The 16,040-nt window shown below is 45.1% G+C and overlaps 1 protein-coding gene across 1 annotated transcript in view; it reads left to right on the top strand.

The window, feature by feature from the left end:
- The window catches only part of LOC124712098 (jmjC domain-containing histone demethylation protein 1-like), a 50,171-nt gene extending 34,466 nt beyond the window's left edge, over nt 1-15,705 (top strand). Inside the window, exons 4-5 of the mRNA XM_047242396.1 lie at nt 4,822-5,020; nt 15,640-15,705. Coding sequence (XP_047098352.1) covers nt 4,822-5,020; nt 15,640-15,705 — 265 coding nt within the window. The remainder of the gene's footprint in view (nt 1-4,821; nt 5,021-15,639) is intronic.
- Nucleotides 15,706-16,040: the final 335 nt, after the last annotated feature.

Here is a 16,040-nt window from a genome sequence, read left to right as displayed (position 1 = left end):
GGGCACTCCAGTTGTTATGTCTCTAATGAACACTCGAAGTAGAGGAGAACATACTGGGTTCTATTACTTAAGAAGTCTTAGAGCCACTCGCATATCTGTGAACTTATTCCATATGCTCATACCTTCATTAACAGCCTACAATGAGGAAATGTGTGAAATGCTTTCCAGAAATCTAGAAATACGGAACTGCCTGTTGCCCTTCATCCAGAGTTCTCAGTATATCCCATGAGAAAAGGGCAAGCTCCATATCACATGGACAATGCTTTCTAAAACCATGCTCATTCATAGACATAAGCCACTTAGCCTCAATAAAGTTTATTATATTCTAACTGAGATTGTGTTAAAGGATTATTCAGCAAACAGAAGTTAGGGATATTGGTCTTCCCACACAAGAGCAAAGCATGGAGCCCAATGACTAATGATTGGAGCCAGATTAAACTCCCAGCAAGAAATTTCTGAGGACTCATGAGGTCATAATAGGCTGGCTCACATCCAGAATAGTCCTCAGAAGAGAGCTAAAGATCTTCTCAATACTTGAAAAAAATCAGAATAGACAAAGCTGGCCCAGCCATACCCTTTGAAGGGGCAAAGGGCATCTGCCAAAACAAACAATCGAATACTGACTGATACACAAAATACATTGGAAAAACAAAGGCCCTGATGGACCAGGACAAGCTTGCAGGCCTAAACGAATAAAAACACCATGATGATGCTTTGTAAATCGATCTCCATTCATTAGCCAGACTTCATAATGTTTAGTCTGGCACCTCTTTGATGTTACAGTCCATATATTTTCCTTTTCTTCTGTGTGGTCTTGATTACATTCAACAGTTAAGGAACTGTGTTAACATTCTCATATCATTTAGAGTAAGGAATGCAAGTCTTTCAGAAAGCTTCTTATCCTTGTACCAATCCTGCATCTTACTACTGCACCATCTTCTCTGCTTGTATATTTTGTTAACACATTTAATTTTGTGCATGCCAAGTGCACTTTACTTGCTTTTGATTCAGAATATTCAAAACTTCAGGAAACTAGGAAAGCAAAAGATGAACATAGTTGCGAGTTGGTTTTGAGGGACTATTAATCTCCCCCTTCTGTCTGTCAGGTGGGAGCTTACAAATTATTCAGCTTTTCAAATTTTGAACTTTACCCTTCTGTTTCACCTGTCGCCTTTTGTGCAAGTCCCCCTTAAACCTACTACTCTGCTTCTTTCTGGACTGTTTTTCAAAATCTTCATTGGTATAGTCATTGATTTTCTTATCACCATACCAATTTGTTTCTTTCTTTTTTTTTCCCCAACTTTGATGACCTGAGTCGTTTTCATTGTTTTCCCTTAGTAGTCATGGTATATTAGCAACCCATTCCACATGACCCAATTTCATGGCTTCTAACATTCTCATTGATACTCTGCACCATATTTTTTGCTTCAACAATGTAATTGATAATTTCTTCAGTAATTGTTTAGGATGACAATAACAGAATGGAGGTATCTTTTTGCTCCCAGGGCCAAGGTCACACTCGTGCACAAATAGTTTCCATCTGCTGACGGGCTAGATACTGGTATTATTCCTTACATGTAGTTGTTCCTCTTCATGTCGGCCTGCTGATTGTTCTCCTACTGCAGCGTAGTCAGATTATAGATCTTAGTCTACTTCTTTGATCATCTTCAACTTCTATATAATGATTGAAATATCATTATCAGTCACCAGCAAAAGTAATCTTATTTGTAAAGGCAAAGAGTTTGGGCAGAGATGTCAGTCGAGGCAGAAGTACAGAGGCAAAGATGTTGTTGAATAACAGGTGAAGTATGAGTGGCAGCAACTTGAAATTAGCAGAGGTTGACGCCTGGTGGGTAATGGGAAGAGAGGATATACTGAAGAGCAAGTTCCCGTCTCCGGAGTTCTGACAGGTTGGTGTTAGTGGGAAGTATCCAGATAACCCGGACGGAGTAACACTCTGCCAACATTTGCTGGCCGTGCAACAAGGCATGTTTAGCCACAGGGTGATTCTCATTACCAACAAACACTGTCTGCCTGTGTCCATTCATGCGAATGGACAGTTTGTTGCTGGTCATTCCCACATAGAATGCGTCACAGTGTAGGCAGGTCAGTTGGTAAATCACGTGGCTGCTTTCACACGTGGCTCTGCCTTTGATCGTGTACACCTTCCAGGTTACAGGACTGGAGTAGGTGGTGGTGGTGGTGGTGGTGGTGGTGGTGGTGGTGGGAGGGTGCATGGGACAGGTTTTACACTGGGGGCAGTTACAAGGGTAGGAGCCAGAGGGTAGGGAAGAAGGTTTGGGGATTTCATAGGGATGAACTAAGAGGTTACAAAGGTTGGTGGACGGTGGAAAGACACTCTTGGTGGAGTGGGGAGGATTTCATGAAGGATGGATCTCATTTCAGGGCAGGATTTGAGGAAGTCGTATCCCTGCTGGAGAGCCACATTCAGTCTTATCCAGTCCCGGAAAGTATCCTGTCACAAGTGGGGGCACTTTTGTGGGAGTTTCTGGGTTTGAGAGGATGAGGAAGTGACTCTGGTTATTTGCTTCCGTACCAGGTCGGGAGGGTAGTTGCGGGATGCGAAAGCTGTTGTCAGGCTGTTGGTGTAATGGTTAAGGGATTCCGGACTGGAGCAGATTCGTTTGCCATGAAGACCTAGGCTGTAGGGAAGGGATCGTTTGATGTGGAATGGGTGGCAGCTGTCATAATGGAGGTACTGTTGCTTGTTGGTGGGTTTGATGTGGACGAACGTGTGAAGCTGGCCATTGGACAGGTGGAGGTCAACGTCAAGGAAAGTGGCATGGGATTTGGAGTAGGACCAGGTGAATCTGATGGAACCAAAGGAGTTGAGGTTGGAGAGGAAATTCTGGAGTTCTTCTTCACTGTGAGTCCAGATCATGAAGATGTCATCAATAAATCTGTACCAAACTTTGGGTTTGCAGGCCTGGGTAACCAAGAAGGCTTCCTCTAAGTGACACATCATTTCGCCTTTCCCTCTGCTACCCTCTTTCCTAATGAAGCAACCATGGGTTGGAAAGCTCGAAATTTGTGTGTGTGTTTGTGTTTGTTATTGTTTTTATCAACGTACCAACGCTTTCATTTGGTAAGTTACAGAATCTTTGTTTTTATATATAAGCAACATAGAGGGGTACATCTGTTTTCATCCTTAATGGTATTGGAAAGCCTTGAAATATTTATCCCTATTTCAAGTTAGCCTTTTGTTCTACACAGATAGATAGATCTGACAGATAGATAGATAGATCTGACAGATAGATAGATAGATCTGACAGATAGATAGATAGATCTGACAGATAGATAGATAGATCTGACAGATAGATAGATAGATAGATAGATCTGACAGATAGATAGATAGATAGATAGATCTGACAGATAGATAGATAGATAGATAGATCTGACAGATAGATAGATAGATAGATAGATCTGACAGATAGATAGATGGATAGATCTGACAGATAGATAGATAGATAGATCTGACAGATAGATAGATAGATAGATCTGACAGATAGATAGATAGATAGATAGATAGATAGATCTGACAGATAGATAGATAGATAGATCTGACAGATAGATAGATAGATAGATCTGACAGATAGATAGATAGATCTGACAGATAGATAGATAGATAGATAGATAGATAGATAGATCTGATAGATAGATTGATAGATAGATAGATAGATAGATAGATAGATAGATCTGACAGATAGATAGATAGATAGATAGATCTGACAGATAGATAGATAGATAGATAGATCTGACAGATAGATAGATAGATAGATAGATCTGACAGATAGATAGATAGATAGATAGATCTGACAGATAGATAGATAGATAGATAGATCTGACAGATAGATAGATAGATAGATAGATCTGACAGATAGATAGATAGATAGATAGATCTGACAGATAGATAGATCTGACAGACAGATAGATAGATAGATAGATCTGAGAGAGAGAGAGAGAGAGAGAGAGAGAGGTGTGTGTGTGTGTGTGTGTGTGTGTGTGTGTGTGTGTGTGTGTGTGTGTGTGTCAAGGAACTCAGTATTCTAATATGTTGCTAGCAAGTAGTGTTGCATGCAGATAACTGTTGTTGTAATATTGGTATTGTTTATGTACAGATATATGGAGTAATTTTTGGTTCTAGTAATATTCTTCCATTTACCTGAATATGTCCTGAAAATGGTGAAAGTAGTAGTAAAGGAACACTTCTCTATGAATGAGGCATTGAACAGTTGAAAGAGGTACATAAGAATACAATTGAATACACCTACAGTTACATTTTGTGTTGCAGCTAGCCTAGCCTTGACCGGATTGAGGGTGCTTGTATTAGATGGGGAGGGAAGGGTATGGCTCTAAGAGTATATAGCAACATGCAGCTCCCGATCCTTGCACAAGAGTGAGCTCACTGCTGCCATGTTGCTAGCATGTGTGCTTGCTAAAGCTGTCTCCCAGCTCTCAGCCACCATTACGTCTAACATCTCCCCCCTCCATGCCCCCCCCCCCATTTCTCTGCTAATCTACTCCACTACTTTCAAGCACCATCATCCCAGACGAGCTGCATTTCCAGTACAGTGTAGGCCTAGTCATCTGAAACAATGTAATCATGTAGGTGTACTCTGTAATTAGGTCTGAAACATGTTGCTGGAAAGCTAAGCAACATTTACATTTCTATGTGCCTTTTGTCAACTCAGTGCCTCAGCTGTAAACAGAGTTGCTTCCTTTACTACTTTCATTGTTTGTATTCCATGAAGAACTTCACTGACAGTATTGATTCTGACAGTAATACTGGCCCTTTAACAGTTTTGTTTCAGGATTCAATGATGTATCCTTGCGAGAACTGCTGAGCCCACCACCTGACATGCGACCAGGTCTGGTAGGGTCTCCTTCACGACTGAAAGGCCTGCATACGCTCCGCTTAGCAGGATGCGACATCTCGGATATGGCTCTGCGCTACATAGCACAGAATTTACCAAAACTTGTGGAGCTAGATGTATCACAGGTATGTAATAACTGTTGCATTAAGCTTCATTGAAAACCCTTGGACAGGTTTGAGGGAAGTCAGATATTCCTCTCTCTATAGACCCCCCCCCCCCCACCTCCTCCATAAATCTGAATATGGCACAGAGAACCATCTTGCACCATGATGTCTTTCTACAAACTGAAGATCAGTTGTGTGCTAATTTGGTGGGATGATGTATGTATTTAATCCGTGTCCTGTGGGGACCAAAAAACAAGAGTGCATGTTAGGGATATTCATCTTTGCCTTTGAAGTAGACTTCTTGCCTAAGGAGGTCAAGGTGGTGATGTATCAGTGTGATAAGCTGTATATTCTTCCTCCCATGCAGTGCTACAAATCTTGCAGTTTGGGCAAGTGTCTTCACATTAGTGCCAGCCCCATCTGTAGAGATGGTGTGGCCATCAGTTCACATGTGCAAACTCACTCTTTGTGCTGACACCTTATCTCCCACCAGTCAGCTAAGGGAGCACCATTCCCCCTGTTCACTGGACTGCAGCACTACTTTGAAATGCAAAAAGAAAATAAAGGAATAAAAGACCCTTGATTGCCTCACATAGGAAGCAGCCAAGAAGAAGTAGGATTGCTTCCATCCTATACGCTTGGCGATGACATTGTCATCTTTAGTGACAGTGCCATTGCCCTCTGTCTTCTACATCTGGCTCTTGGGGCCATTCATCTAAATGTGTTCCCCCCTGCTGGTCTGAGGGTTAGAATAGGCCCGAGGTATTCCTGCCTGTCTTACGAGGTGACTAAAAGGAGTTTCACACGTTTCGGCCTTTATGTGATGGTGCCCTGTAGGGTTTGACCTCCATTCCTCAAAATTTTCCTGAAGAGCGAGCCATTTGGGGAAGGGTGCCTTAAAAGGTGCATCGTGTCTATTGTAAATTGAGATCTTTAGTCTTCTTTCTCATCATCGCATTGCAGTCCTGCCCATTCTCCATCTCTTGGGTGAAGACACCTTCTTGGGTGCATTTTCCACCGTGCACTATGCAGTGTCAATTTCTGCATCAGCGATGACCATGGACTTCTTTGCACCTGATACCCAGCACAGTAGCCAGTCCATTGTGGTGGGGCCACCATGTACCCTGCCTGACCACACGGGGATCACTCTGCTGATGCCTGCACTGTTAACTCCCCACGTATGCCAAGGGGTAGATGCCCATCCCCCTGGGGCATCGGGAGTCCCGGCAATGGCCATCCTGCCAGGTGGCCTTTGCTGTGGCTGGGTGGCGCCCGTGGGCATGGCCCCTGGTCTGGAGCAACAGCCCCCACCTCACCCCCCCCCCCCCCCCCCCCCCCAACTATCGGGATGCCTGTCCCCACTTCTAAGCTGGAGAAGCGTAAGTCTTCTTTGGCTTCTCTCTCTAGGAAGGGGTCCCTTGGGTCACTCCCTTCCCAGGTTTCTGCTAGTGGGAAAGAAGACACCCACCAGTGGCTAAAGAGCTCAAAAGAAGCTGGTCGTAGGGCTTCACACTTATCCTCAGTCCCAGAGACTGAGTCAGTGAAGTCCTCCCAGCCAGGGAAACCCAAAGAGCAGTGAGAGAAATCCAAAAATAAAACCCCTAAGACCAAGTAAATTACAGTGGCTCCCACGCCACCACTATCTACAAGCTCTGCGGCTGAGGATGGGGTGGAGATTTTGGCATCCGCTGAGGACCTAGATCTTGCCAGACCCTTAAACACAATGGATACAGACTGCTTAGGCAATAAATCAGTGGTAGCAGGTGACCCTGAGGCGTAAACTGCCTCATTGAATGTTCCATGCCTTCCTAGTCTCACGATGACGTCATCCTCCAATGGAATTGCGGCGGTTTTTTCCACCACCTGGCTGAGCTACAGCAACTGTTAAGCTTTACGCCTGCTATCTGCATTGCCCTCTGGGAAACCTGGCTCCCAGCAACGCAGACCCCTGGCCTCCGTGGCTATAAGGGATATTACAGGAACCATAACGACTATAATCGAGTGTCAGGTGGAGTTTGCATTTGTGTCCTAAATTCGATTTGTAGTGAACATGTGCCGTTTCAAACCCTTCTTGAAGCTGTGGCTGTCAGAATAAGGATGATGGAGGAAATAACTGTCTGCAGTGTATATCTTTGCATTGATGTAAGAGGGCTATCCACAAAGTACATTAAGTTTTGGAATTAAAAATAAATAAAGTATTGGAAATTTTTTTATTATATACAGATGAAAGCTACACTTAAATACTACTCTTCTACATAGTTGCCATTTAAATTAAGGCACTTATCGTAGCGATGGACGAGCTTGGAAATTCCTTCATCGTAAAATTCAGCAGCCTGCGCCTTCAACAACGTGGTTACCTCTTCTTGAAGCTGTGCGTCGTCATCAAAATGCTGCATAGCCAACCACTTCTTCATTGCTGGAAATAAGTGGAAGTCGCTCGGTGCCAGGTCGGGACTGTACGTCGGATGAGGAAACAACTCCCACTTAAAAGATTCGAGAACTTCACGAGTGGCATTTGCCGTGTGGGCCGTTGTCTTGAATCAGCAAGATCTTTGAGCCCAACTTTCCCCTGCGCTTGTTTTATATTGCTCTTCTGAGGTTGTGCAGAGTTTGGCAATACCTTTGAGAGTTTATTGTAGTGCCTCTTTCCAGGAAATCCACAAAAATCACACCTTTTCTGCCCCAAAAGACAGTCGCCATCACCTTCCTTGACGACATTGTCTGCATGCATTTCTTGGGTTTTTGGGGGGAATTTGTGTGCCCCCACTACATTGACTGCAATTTTGTCTCGCAGTTCACATGCTTAACCCATGTTTTGTCACCAGTAACGATGCAATCGAGTAATGAGTCGCCATCTTTCTCGTAAGTGTCCTAAAACATTAACGCTGCAGCCATTCGCTGATTTTTGTGAATCTCTGTCAAGATTTTTGGTATCCATCTCGCACAAAACTTGTGGTAACCAAGCTTTTCGGTAATGATTTCGTGCAACAAACTTCGTGAAATTTGTGGAAAAATCATAGAGAGTTCCGTTATTGTGAAATTATGGCTTCACAGACCGCGGCATCGACTTTTTCGACAAGTTCGGCAGTCACTATGTTGGGTCTTCCACTTCGCTCTTTGTCGTAAACGTTAGTTCGGCCATTTTTAAATTTTATGACCCATTGACGCACTCCACCTTCAGTGATTATGTTGTCCCCATACACTTCACAAAGCTGCCAATAGATTTCTATCGGTGTACAGTTTTTTGCAGTCAGAAACCTTATTACAGCATGCACGTCACACTTCGCGGCATTTTCAATTAATGCTGACATTTCAAACTGTCACAGTAACTCAACAGAGTACAGCACGAACCTCTCACTAGCATGGCAGGATGCCGACTGAGCGGCAGAATGCCATGACACCAAGATGGCAGCGCTAGCCCCGCCCCTAACAGACACAAACGAAAACGTAATGTACTTTGTGGATAGCCCTCGTATTAACTTGCAGCCCAGGACTTCTTCCATCTATCCACTGGAGAGAACAAGACAACCTATGTGGTAGTGACCACTTCCTCATCTTCCTGTCACTGCCCCAGTGTCAGGCACACGGGCGCCTGCCCAGATGGGCAGGCGGACTGGGGAACTTTCACCTTTGCTGTCACCGCTGAATCTTCCTCACACAGTAATGTCGATGTGATGGTTGAGCAGGTGTCTAGCACAATTGTTTCTGTGGCAGAAAACGCAATCCCTCACTCTTTAGGATGTCCGAGGCGTAAGGCAGTCCCTTGGTGGTTGCCGGAAGTAGCTGATGCAATTAAGGAGCGTCGGCGACAGCAGCATAAGCGGCACCCTTCCCTGGAGCACCTCATAGCCTTTTAATGGCTTCGTGCCCATGTTTGCTACCTTATCAGATAGTGGAAGAAAGAGTGTTGGGAGAGATATGTCTCCACCATTGGGTGCCACACATCACCTTCCCAAGTCTGGGCAAAGATCAAAGGTGTTTTCAGGTACCAGGTGCCAACAACTGTCCCCAGTCTTAACCATAAATAGCGAGCTATGTACTGACGCAAACATGATTGCTGAGCACTTTGCTCAAGCCTCTGTGTCGGAGAATTACCCCCAGCCTTTCACACACTCAAACAGCGGCTGGAAGGGAACGTCCTCGCATTCACTACATGCTGCAGTGAATCCTGTAATGCCCCATTTACAGAGTGGGAGCTCCTCAGTGCCCTTGCACATTGCCCTGACACAGCTCCTGGTCGTGACCGCATCCACAGCCAGATGATTAAACATCTCTCATCTTACTACAGGCGGCATCTCCTCGTCATCTTCAACCAGCTCTAGTGTGATGGCGCCTTTCCATCGCTATGGCGGGAGAGCACCATCATTCCGGTGCTCAAACCTGGTAAAAACCCGCTTGATGAGGATAGCTATCAGCCCATCAGCCTCACCAACATTCTTTGTAGGCTGCTGGAACGTATGGTATGTCGGTGGTTCAGTTGGGTCCTGGAATCACGTGGCTTGCTGGCTCCATGTCAGGGCGGCTTCCATCAGGGTTGCTCTACCACTGACAATCGTGTGTCCATCGAGTCTGCCATCCGATTAGCCTTTTCCAGATGGCAACAATTGATTGCGGTCTTTAGGTAAAGCATACGACACGACTTGGCGACATCATATCATTGCCACATTATATAAGTGGGGTCTGCAGGGACCACTCCTGATTTTTATCCAAAACTTCCTGTCGCTCCATACTTTCATGTCCAGTTGGTGACTCCCATAGTTCCATCAATATCCAGGAGAATGGAGTCCCGCAGGGCTCTGTATTCAGTGTCTCTCTATTTTTAGTGGCCATTAATGGTCAAGCAGCAGCTGTTGGGCCCTCGGTCTCAACTTCTCTGTATGCAGACAACTTCTGCATTTTGTACTGCTACTCCAGTGCTGTTGTTGCTGAGCAGCGCCTCCAGGGAGCCATCCACAAGGCGCAGTCATGGGCTCTAGGCCACGGCTTCCAGTTTTCAGCCGCAAAGTCGTGTGTCAACCACTTCTGTCGGCATTGTACCATTCATCCGGTACCCATACTTTACCTTAATGACGATCCACTCACTGTAGTGGAGACATATCAATTCCTATGACTGGTTTTGATGCTCCATTGACTTGGCTCCCTCATCTTTGTCAGCTTAAGCAGAAGTGCTGGCAGCGCCTCAATGCCCTCCGTTGCCTGAGCAACACCAATTGGGGTGCAGATCACTGTAAGCTGCTGCAGCTCTACAGAGCCCTTGTCCAATCCCGAATTGACTATTGGAGTGTGGCTTATGGTTTGGCAGTGCCTTCAGCATTGTATTTACTCGACCCTGTGCACCACTGTGGGGACAGGAGTTTTTAGGAAGAGTCCGGTGACCGGCGTACTGGTGGAGGCTGGCGTCCCTTCACTGCAGATCAAAGGTGCACAACTGCTCACCAGTTACGCAGCACACATTCAAAGTTCCCCTGAGCATCCGAATTACAGTCTCCTTTTTCTGCCCTCGGCAGTCCGTCTCCCACATTGGCGGCCTAGATCAGGGCTAATGATTGCAGTTCACTTGCGGTCCCTTAGCTCCGAACTGGAGTCCTTCCCTTTACCATCTCTACTTGCAGTCCTTTCACATACGCCTCCATGGTGTACGCCTTGGCTACTGCTTCGTCTGGACCTTTTCCATGGGCCTAAGGACTCCATTAACCCCGCCGTTCTCCGCTGTCACTTCCTCTTGATTCTTGACTTGTTCCAGGGCTCTGAAGCGGTGTACACCGAAGGCTCAGTGGCTGATGGTCACGTAGTCTTCACATATGTTCATGGAGGACATATTGAGTGGCACTCCTTGCCAATTGGCTGCAGTGTTTTCACTGCAGAGCTGGCGGCCATATCTTGTGCTCTTGAGTACATCTGCTCATGCCCTGGCATCATTTGTCTTGTGTACTGACTCATCGAACAGCCTACAACCTATCGACCAGTGCTGCCCTCTCCACCATCTGGTAGTGTCCATTTAGGAATCCATCTATGCCCTGGAACAGTCCCGCCATTCCGTGGTGTTTGTTGGACCCCAGGACACGTCGGAATCCCCAGCAACAAACTTGCCGACAGGCTGGCCAAACAGCCAACGCGGAAACCACTTCTGGTGAGAGGCATCTGCGAAGCTGACCTACGTTATGTTTTACACCACAGGGTTTTCCGGCTTTGGTAGACGGAATGTTATAACAGCATGCACAACAAACTGTGTGTGATTAAGTAGACTATGAATGTGTGGAAGTCTTCCGTGCAGGCCTCTCGCAGGGAATCAGTTGCCCTCTACCGGTTCTGCATTGGCCATACGTGGCTAATGCATGGTTACCTGCTGTCACAAGGACCCACCTCAGTGTTGCTGTGCCTCCCAAATGAGTCGTCCACCTCTTGCTGGACTGCCCACTTTCTGCTGCTCTGCAGCAGACTTTTAGCTTTCCCAGCACCCTGCCTTTGGTGTTGGGCGACAATGCCTCCACAGCAGCTTTAGTTTTAAGTTTTATCTGTGAGAGTGGTTTTTATACTTCTGTGTAGGTTTTAGCATATGTCCTTTGTGCCACTGTGTCCTCCAACCAAGTGCTTTTAGGGTGGAAGTTTTAATGTGTTGCAGAGTGGCTGGCTTTTCCCTTTTTATTCTCATGCTTGGCTGTGTTCCCCCAAGCCAGAATCTGGGACAGACATGCCTTTGCAGTAGTCTAAACTTAAGAACAAAGGTCATCCAAAACAGGGAGTCTGGTGGTCCCATGTTGTCTCTCTCTGTATTGAAAGCAATGTATCTGGTGAACTCGTCCCCTTCCCCTTCCCTAATATTGATTGATACCAATGCCTGCGACATTCTGTGGGGTGAAACTAGTCATTGGCCGCAGTATAGGTGTAAAACTCACTCGAAAAGCCAAATCTTTGCCTGTTTAGTATTGGTGTTCCAATGCACTTCTGTGTAGCATACAGCTTCTATTCAGCCATTGGCCTCTCCATTTGCAGCCTAGGTCTTCTCCCATCCATCCACTGGAGTGTCCATGATGACCTGTGTGACAGTGATTATTTTAAAAACCTACTCACCAAGTGGTGGCAGAACACACACATGAGGCTGTTGTAATTGGAAAGCTATCGGAGCCAGTGGCTGCTTCAGGCAGAATGGTTGATGGAGAAGGAAAAAGGTTGAAGGAAAAGGGAATAGAGAGGGCCACAAAAAGAGGTAGATTTCGGGAAAGTCACCCGGAACTGCGGGCCAGGGGAGACTTGCTGTACTGTATGAGAAGGAAAGACTGCCTGACTAGGGACTGCATCGCACTAGGTTTGAAAACCTGAGAGCTTAAAGGTGGAAGATAGGGTAATATGCAGACAAAGATTATTGCCTAAATATCATGCATCAGTTAATAAGAGTGAAAAGCTAAGTGCATTGTACGTAATGGAGGTGGGAGGGGATGATGAAAAAGACAGGAAAGACAATGAAAGATATAGAAAACTAAAACAGAGTGAAGCAAAGAGTAGTTTCAGTGAAAAAAATGCTGAGACTGAAGAAATTAATGCAAATTAAGCCCAGGTGGGTGGTGAGAACCAAGGACATGTCACAGTGCTTGTTCTCACCTGCAGAGTTCTGAGAAACTGGTGTCTGGGGGAAGAATCCAGATGGCGCGTATGGTGAAACAGGTGCTGAGGTCACAAACATCATATTGTAGAAATTGCTCCATAACAGGATATTGAGAGTTGCCAGTATACACCCTACCACAAAATTATTAATTAGGATGAACGGACATAGGTAGAGGGTGTATACTGGCAACTAGCAATATCCTGTTATGGAGCAATTTCTACAATATGATGTTTGTGACCTCAGCACCTGTTTCACCATACGCGCCATCTGGATTCTTCCCCCAGACACCAGTTTCTCAGAACTCTGCAGGTGAGAACAAGCACTGTGACATGTCCTTGATTCTTGCCACCCATCTGGGCTTAATTTACATTAATTTCTTCAGTCTCAGCATTTCTTCACTGTAACAACTCTTTGCTTCACTCCGTTTTAGTTTTCTACATCTTTCATTGTCTTTCCCATCTATTTTTCACCACCCCCTCCCACCTCTGTTACATACAATGCACTTGGCTTTTCACTCTTATTAATTGATGCATGATGTTCAGGCAGTAATCTCTGTCTGCGTATTACCCTGTCTTACAGCTTTAATCTCCGAGGTTTTCAAATCTTATCTGATGCAGTCCCCAACAATCACTTTCCTTCTCATCCCATGTGGTAAGTCTCCCCTGGCCCATGGTTCTGAGTGACTTTCCCAAAATCTACCCCTTTTTGTAGCCTTCTCCAGTCCCTTTCCTTCACCCTTCTTCCTTCGCCTTCAACTCTTCTGCCTGAAAAAGGGGCCACTGTCTCCGAAAGCTTGCCAATTACAACAGTGTTTTGTATGTGTGTTCTGCCACCACTTGGTGAGTAGATTTTTTTTATCTATCCAGTTAAATAATTTTGTCAATAATTGATTGTTTTAGTGATTATTTTAAGACTGTTTTGACCTTCCCACAGTATCGCTCGCCTGGGCTTGCACTCAGATGTGCTCTCCCCAAAGATGAATGGGATTTGGTCACCATCTCTGTCGCCCTAAGTACCCCACCAAATGAAGCTATTGATGCAGTTATCCAGAGCAGAGATGCAGCTGCTTTCTGGGTGTGACAACTCTCCCCTTTCACCCGTTGACTCCTCTCTCCGACTTTCTTCTCTCTCTTGGATTTTTTGGTTGATTGATAGTTCACTGGGATTTGTCTTTCTTATTTTTCCTCTCTGGGGATGTTCTTAGATTGACACACAAAGGACAAGAGATTGATGACCGTGTAGTTCGGACTCTTTAACTCAATCATCTTCATTTAGTTAAAAACCATGTTTGTATCTGTTGGATTTTGAGTGTGAGAATTCTTTCCACACTCTTTCTTTATAAAGTACTTGTATTTTCTTTCACCACAACGTGTTTTTTTTATCATGTGAGCACATCAAACTATTAAATAGAAAGATCAGAACTATCTATTTTGGTGCTATAAGACTGATTAATTTTTTTAATTGATAAACCCACTGCAGTTAAATTCCAGTGTATCCACATTCCTAACTTGGCATAGTTGGTTGCCTGCCAATTATTGAAGATGCAACAATTGCCCACCACTTTAAGCATTGTCTTCTAGCTAAATTACTTCTCCCAGTTGTAGGCTACACTAAAATGAGGAAACTAGATCCCACATGGTAATAATAAATTTGTGTGGCTCGATAGCCTGATGCGTGACTAATAATGCTGTACTTTGTTTCAACATTTCCTTCAGACCACATATAAAAGTAGGAAAATAAACTTATGATTTTTGTTGATAAATGAACTCGTCTATAAGCATCTCGGTATAGTTACTCAAAACTAGTCCCTGCGACACTCAAACATGTGTTTCAGCTTGTTGCCACCACCTGAGACACCTTACTAAATTCTTCCTACATAAATTAGAAGACACTGGTCTCAACAGATGGGGCTCTACACAGGAAACTATACTTCACACTAGTTATCAAAGAGCCCGCCAACCAAAATGTCTTCCTTACACCATTACAAATGTAGATTTGAGTTGATCTGAATGAAATGATCAGCCTTTGACCACTAAACATTCCTCTATCTTAAGTGTTACTTGTACAAGATTGTTAAACCTCTACATTAGTCAAATTGTTTACCACACCATAAATAACAGAATACACCAATTATTAGAACAGTGTAAAATTTGTCACGTGCACTCCTTTGCCCTGACCTGATAACTTCATTACCATTTGTAGCAATGGTCTACTCACCCATCTGGTACTTGAAAATCTGATCTGCTCATGACCAAAATCTCTATGTAATAGTCATTAAGCCCATACTAAAAACTTAGGAACCATTAAAGAAGAGCAGATGAATAGCATTATTACTTTTAAGAACAAGTATATTGTAGCAGATAATGATCAGAGAATCATATTGTCCTGTAAAGTACAAAGCATGCTCTCACAAACATCGATCAGAGCAAACTGCAGATCCAGAGAGATTAGTTGAGCTATCTCAAGGCAGTGATATTGTTCCTGGTGACTCCACAGATTTACATCCCAGGAGAGATGTCCCCTCCCCCCCCCCCCCCCCATTGTGCGGAACATGTGGGAGAAAGCTGTGTGCACCAGTGGGGTGTGGATGCGTTAATTGCTGAAATGTCTTTAAGTGGTGAGATGTGCTGGCGGGTGGAGTGCGAAGTGGGAGGAGCAGCCAGAGGCTGAGGAGAGGGGAATGGTGGCACTGTGTATGCAGTATGATGGTCCACGACTGGCAAAGTGGCGGGAGGCATGACCTCATCATTGGTGATGGAGGAGGGGCAGCGTACCTGGCTTGATGATTAAGAGGCTGGTGAGGTGGCGGTAGAGGTAGTGTCATCCTAGGCATCGGCAATGGGAGCACTGGGGTGGTGACAATGAGGGCTCCATCAGTCGTCAAGACAGATGTTAAATCTGCTGTATTGATGGAGGGCAGGGGTGCAGCATGTTTGACTTAGAGACTTCACTGGGGCCTGCCTGCCTACTTGCGGAAGTGACGGAGATGATTGAGAATAATATAGGGTGACATAGATATCTTGTCACTTGTATTCAGTTGTACTTTGAAGTGAGTGACTGCAGAGGTGTTGACACAGGGCTCCGCACCAGGGAGTCAGCTTAAGCCCATGCAGGCTTCAGTCTGAAACTTCCTGGCAGATTAAAACTGTGTGTCAGACCGAGACTCGAACTCGGAACCTTTGCCTTTTGTGGGCAAGTGCTCTACCAACTGAGCTACCCAAGCACGACTCACGCCCCGCCCTCACAGCTTTACTTCTGCCAGTACCTCGTCTCCTACCTTCCAAATTTTACAGAAGCTCTCCTGCGAACCATGCAGTACTACCACTCCTGAAAGAAAGGATATTGCAGAGACATGGCTTAGCCACAGCCTGGGGGATGTTTCCAGAATGAGTTAGTCATGCTTGGGTAGCTCAGTTGGTTGAGCGCTTGCCCGCGAAA

The sequence above is a fragment of the Schistocerca piceifrons genome, chromosome 8 (assembly GCF_021461385.2).
Source record: "Schistocerca piceifrons isolate TAMUIC-IGC-003096 chromosome 8, iqSchPice1.1, whole genome shotgun sequence".
Classification (NCBI taxonomy): domain Eukaryota; kingdom Metazoa; phylum Arthropoda; class Insecta; order Orthoptera; family Acrididae; genus Schistocerca; species Schistocerca piceifrons.
The sequence above is the reverse complement of the archived record's forward strand: the minus strand, read 5'-3'. Positions and strand labels throughout refer to the sequence as shown.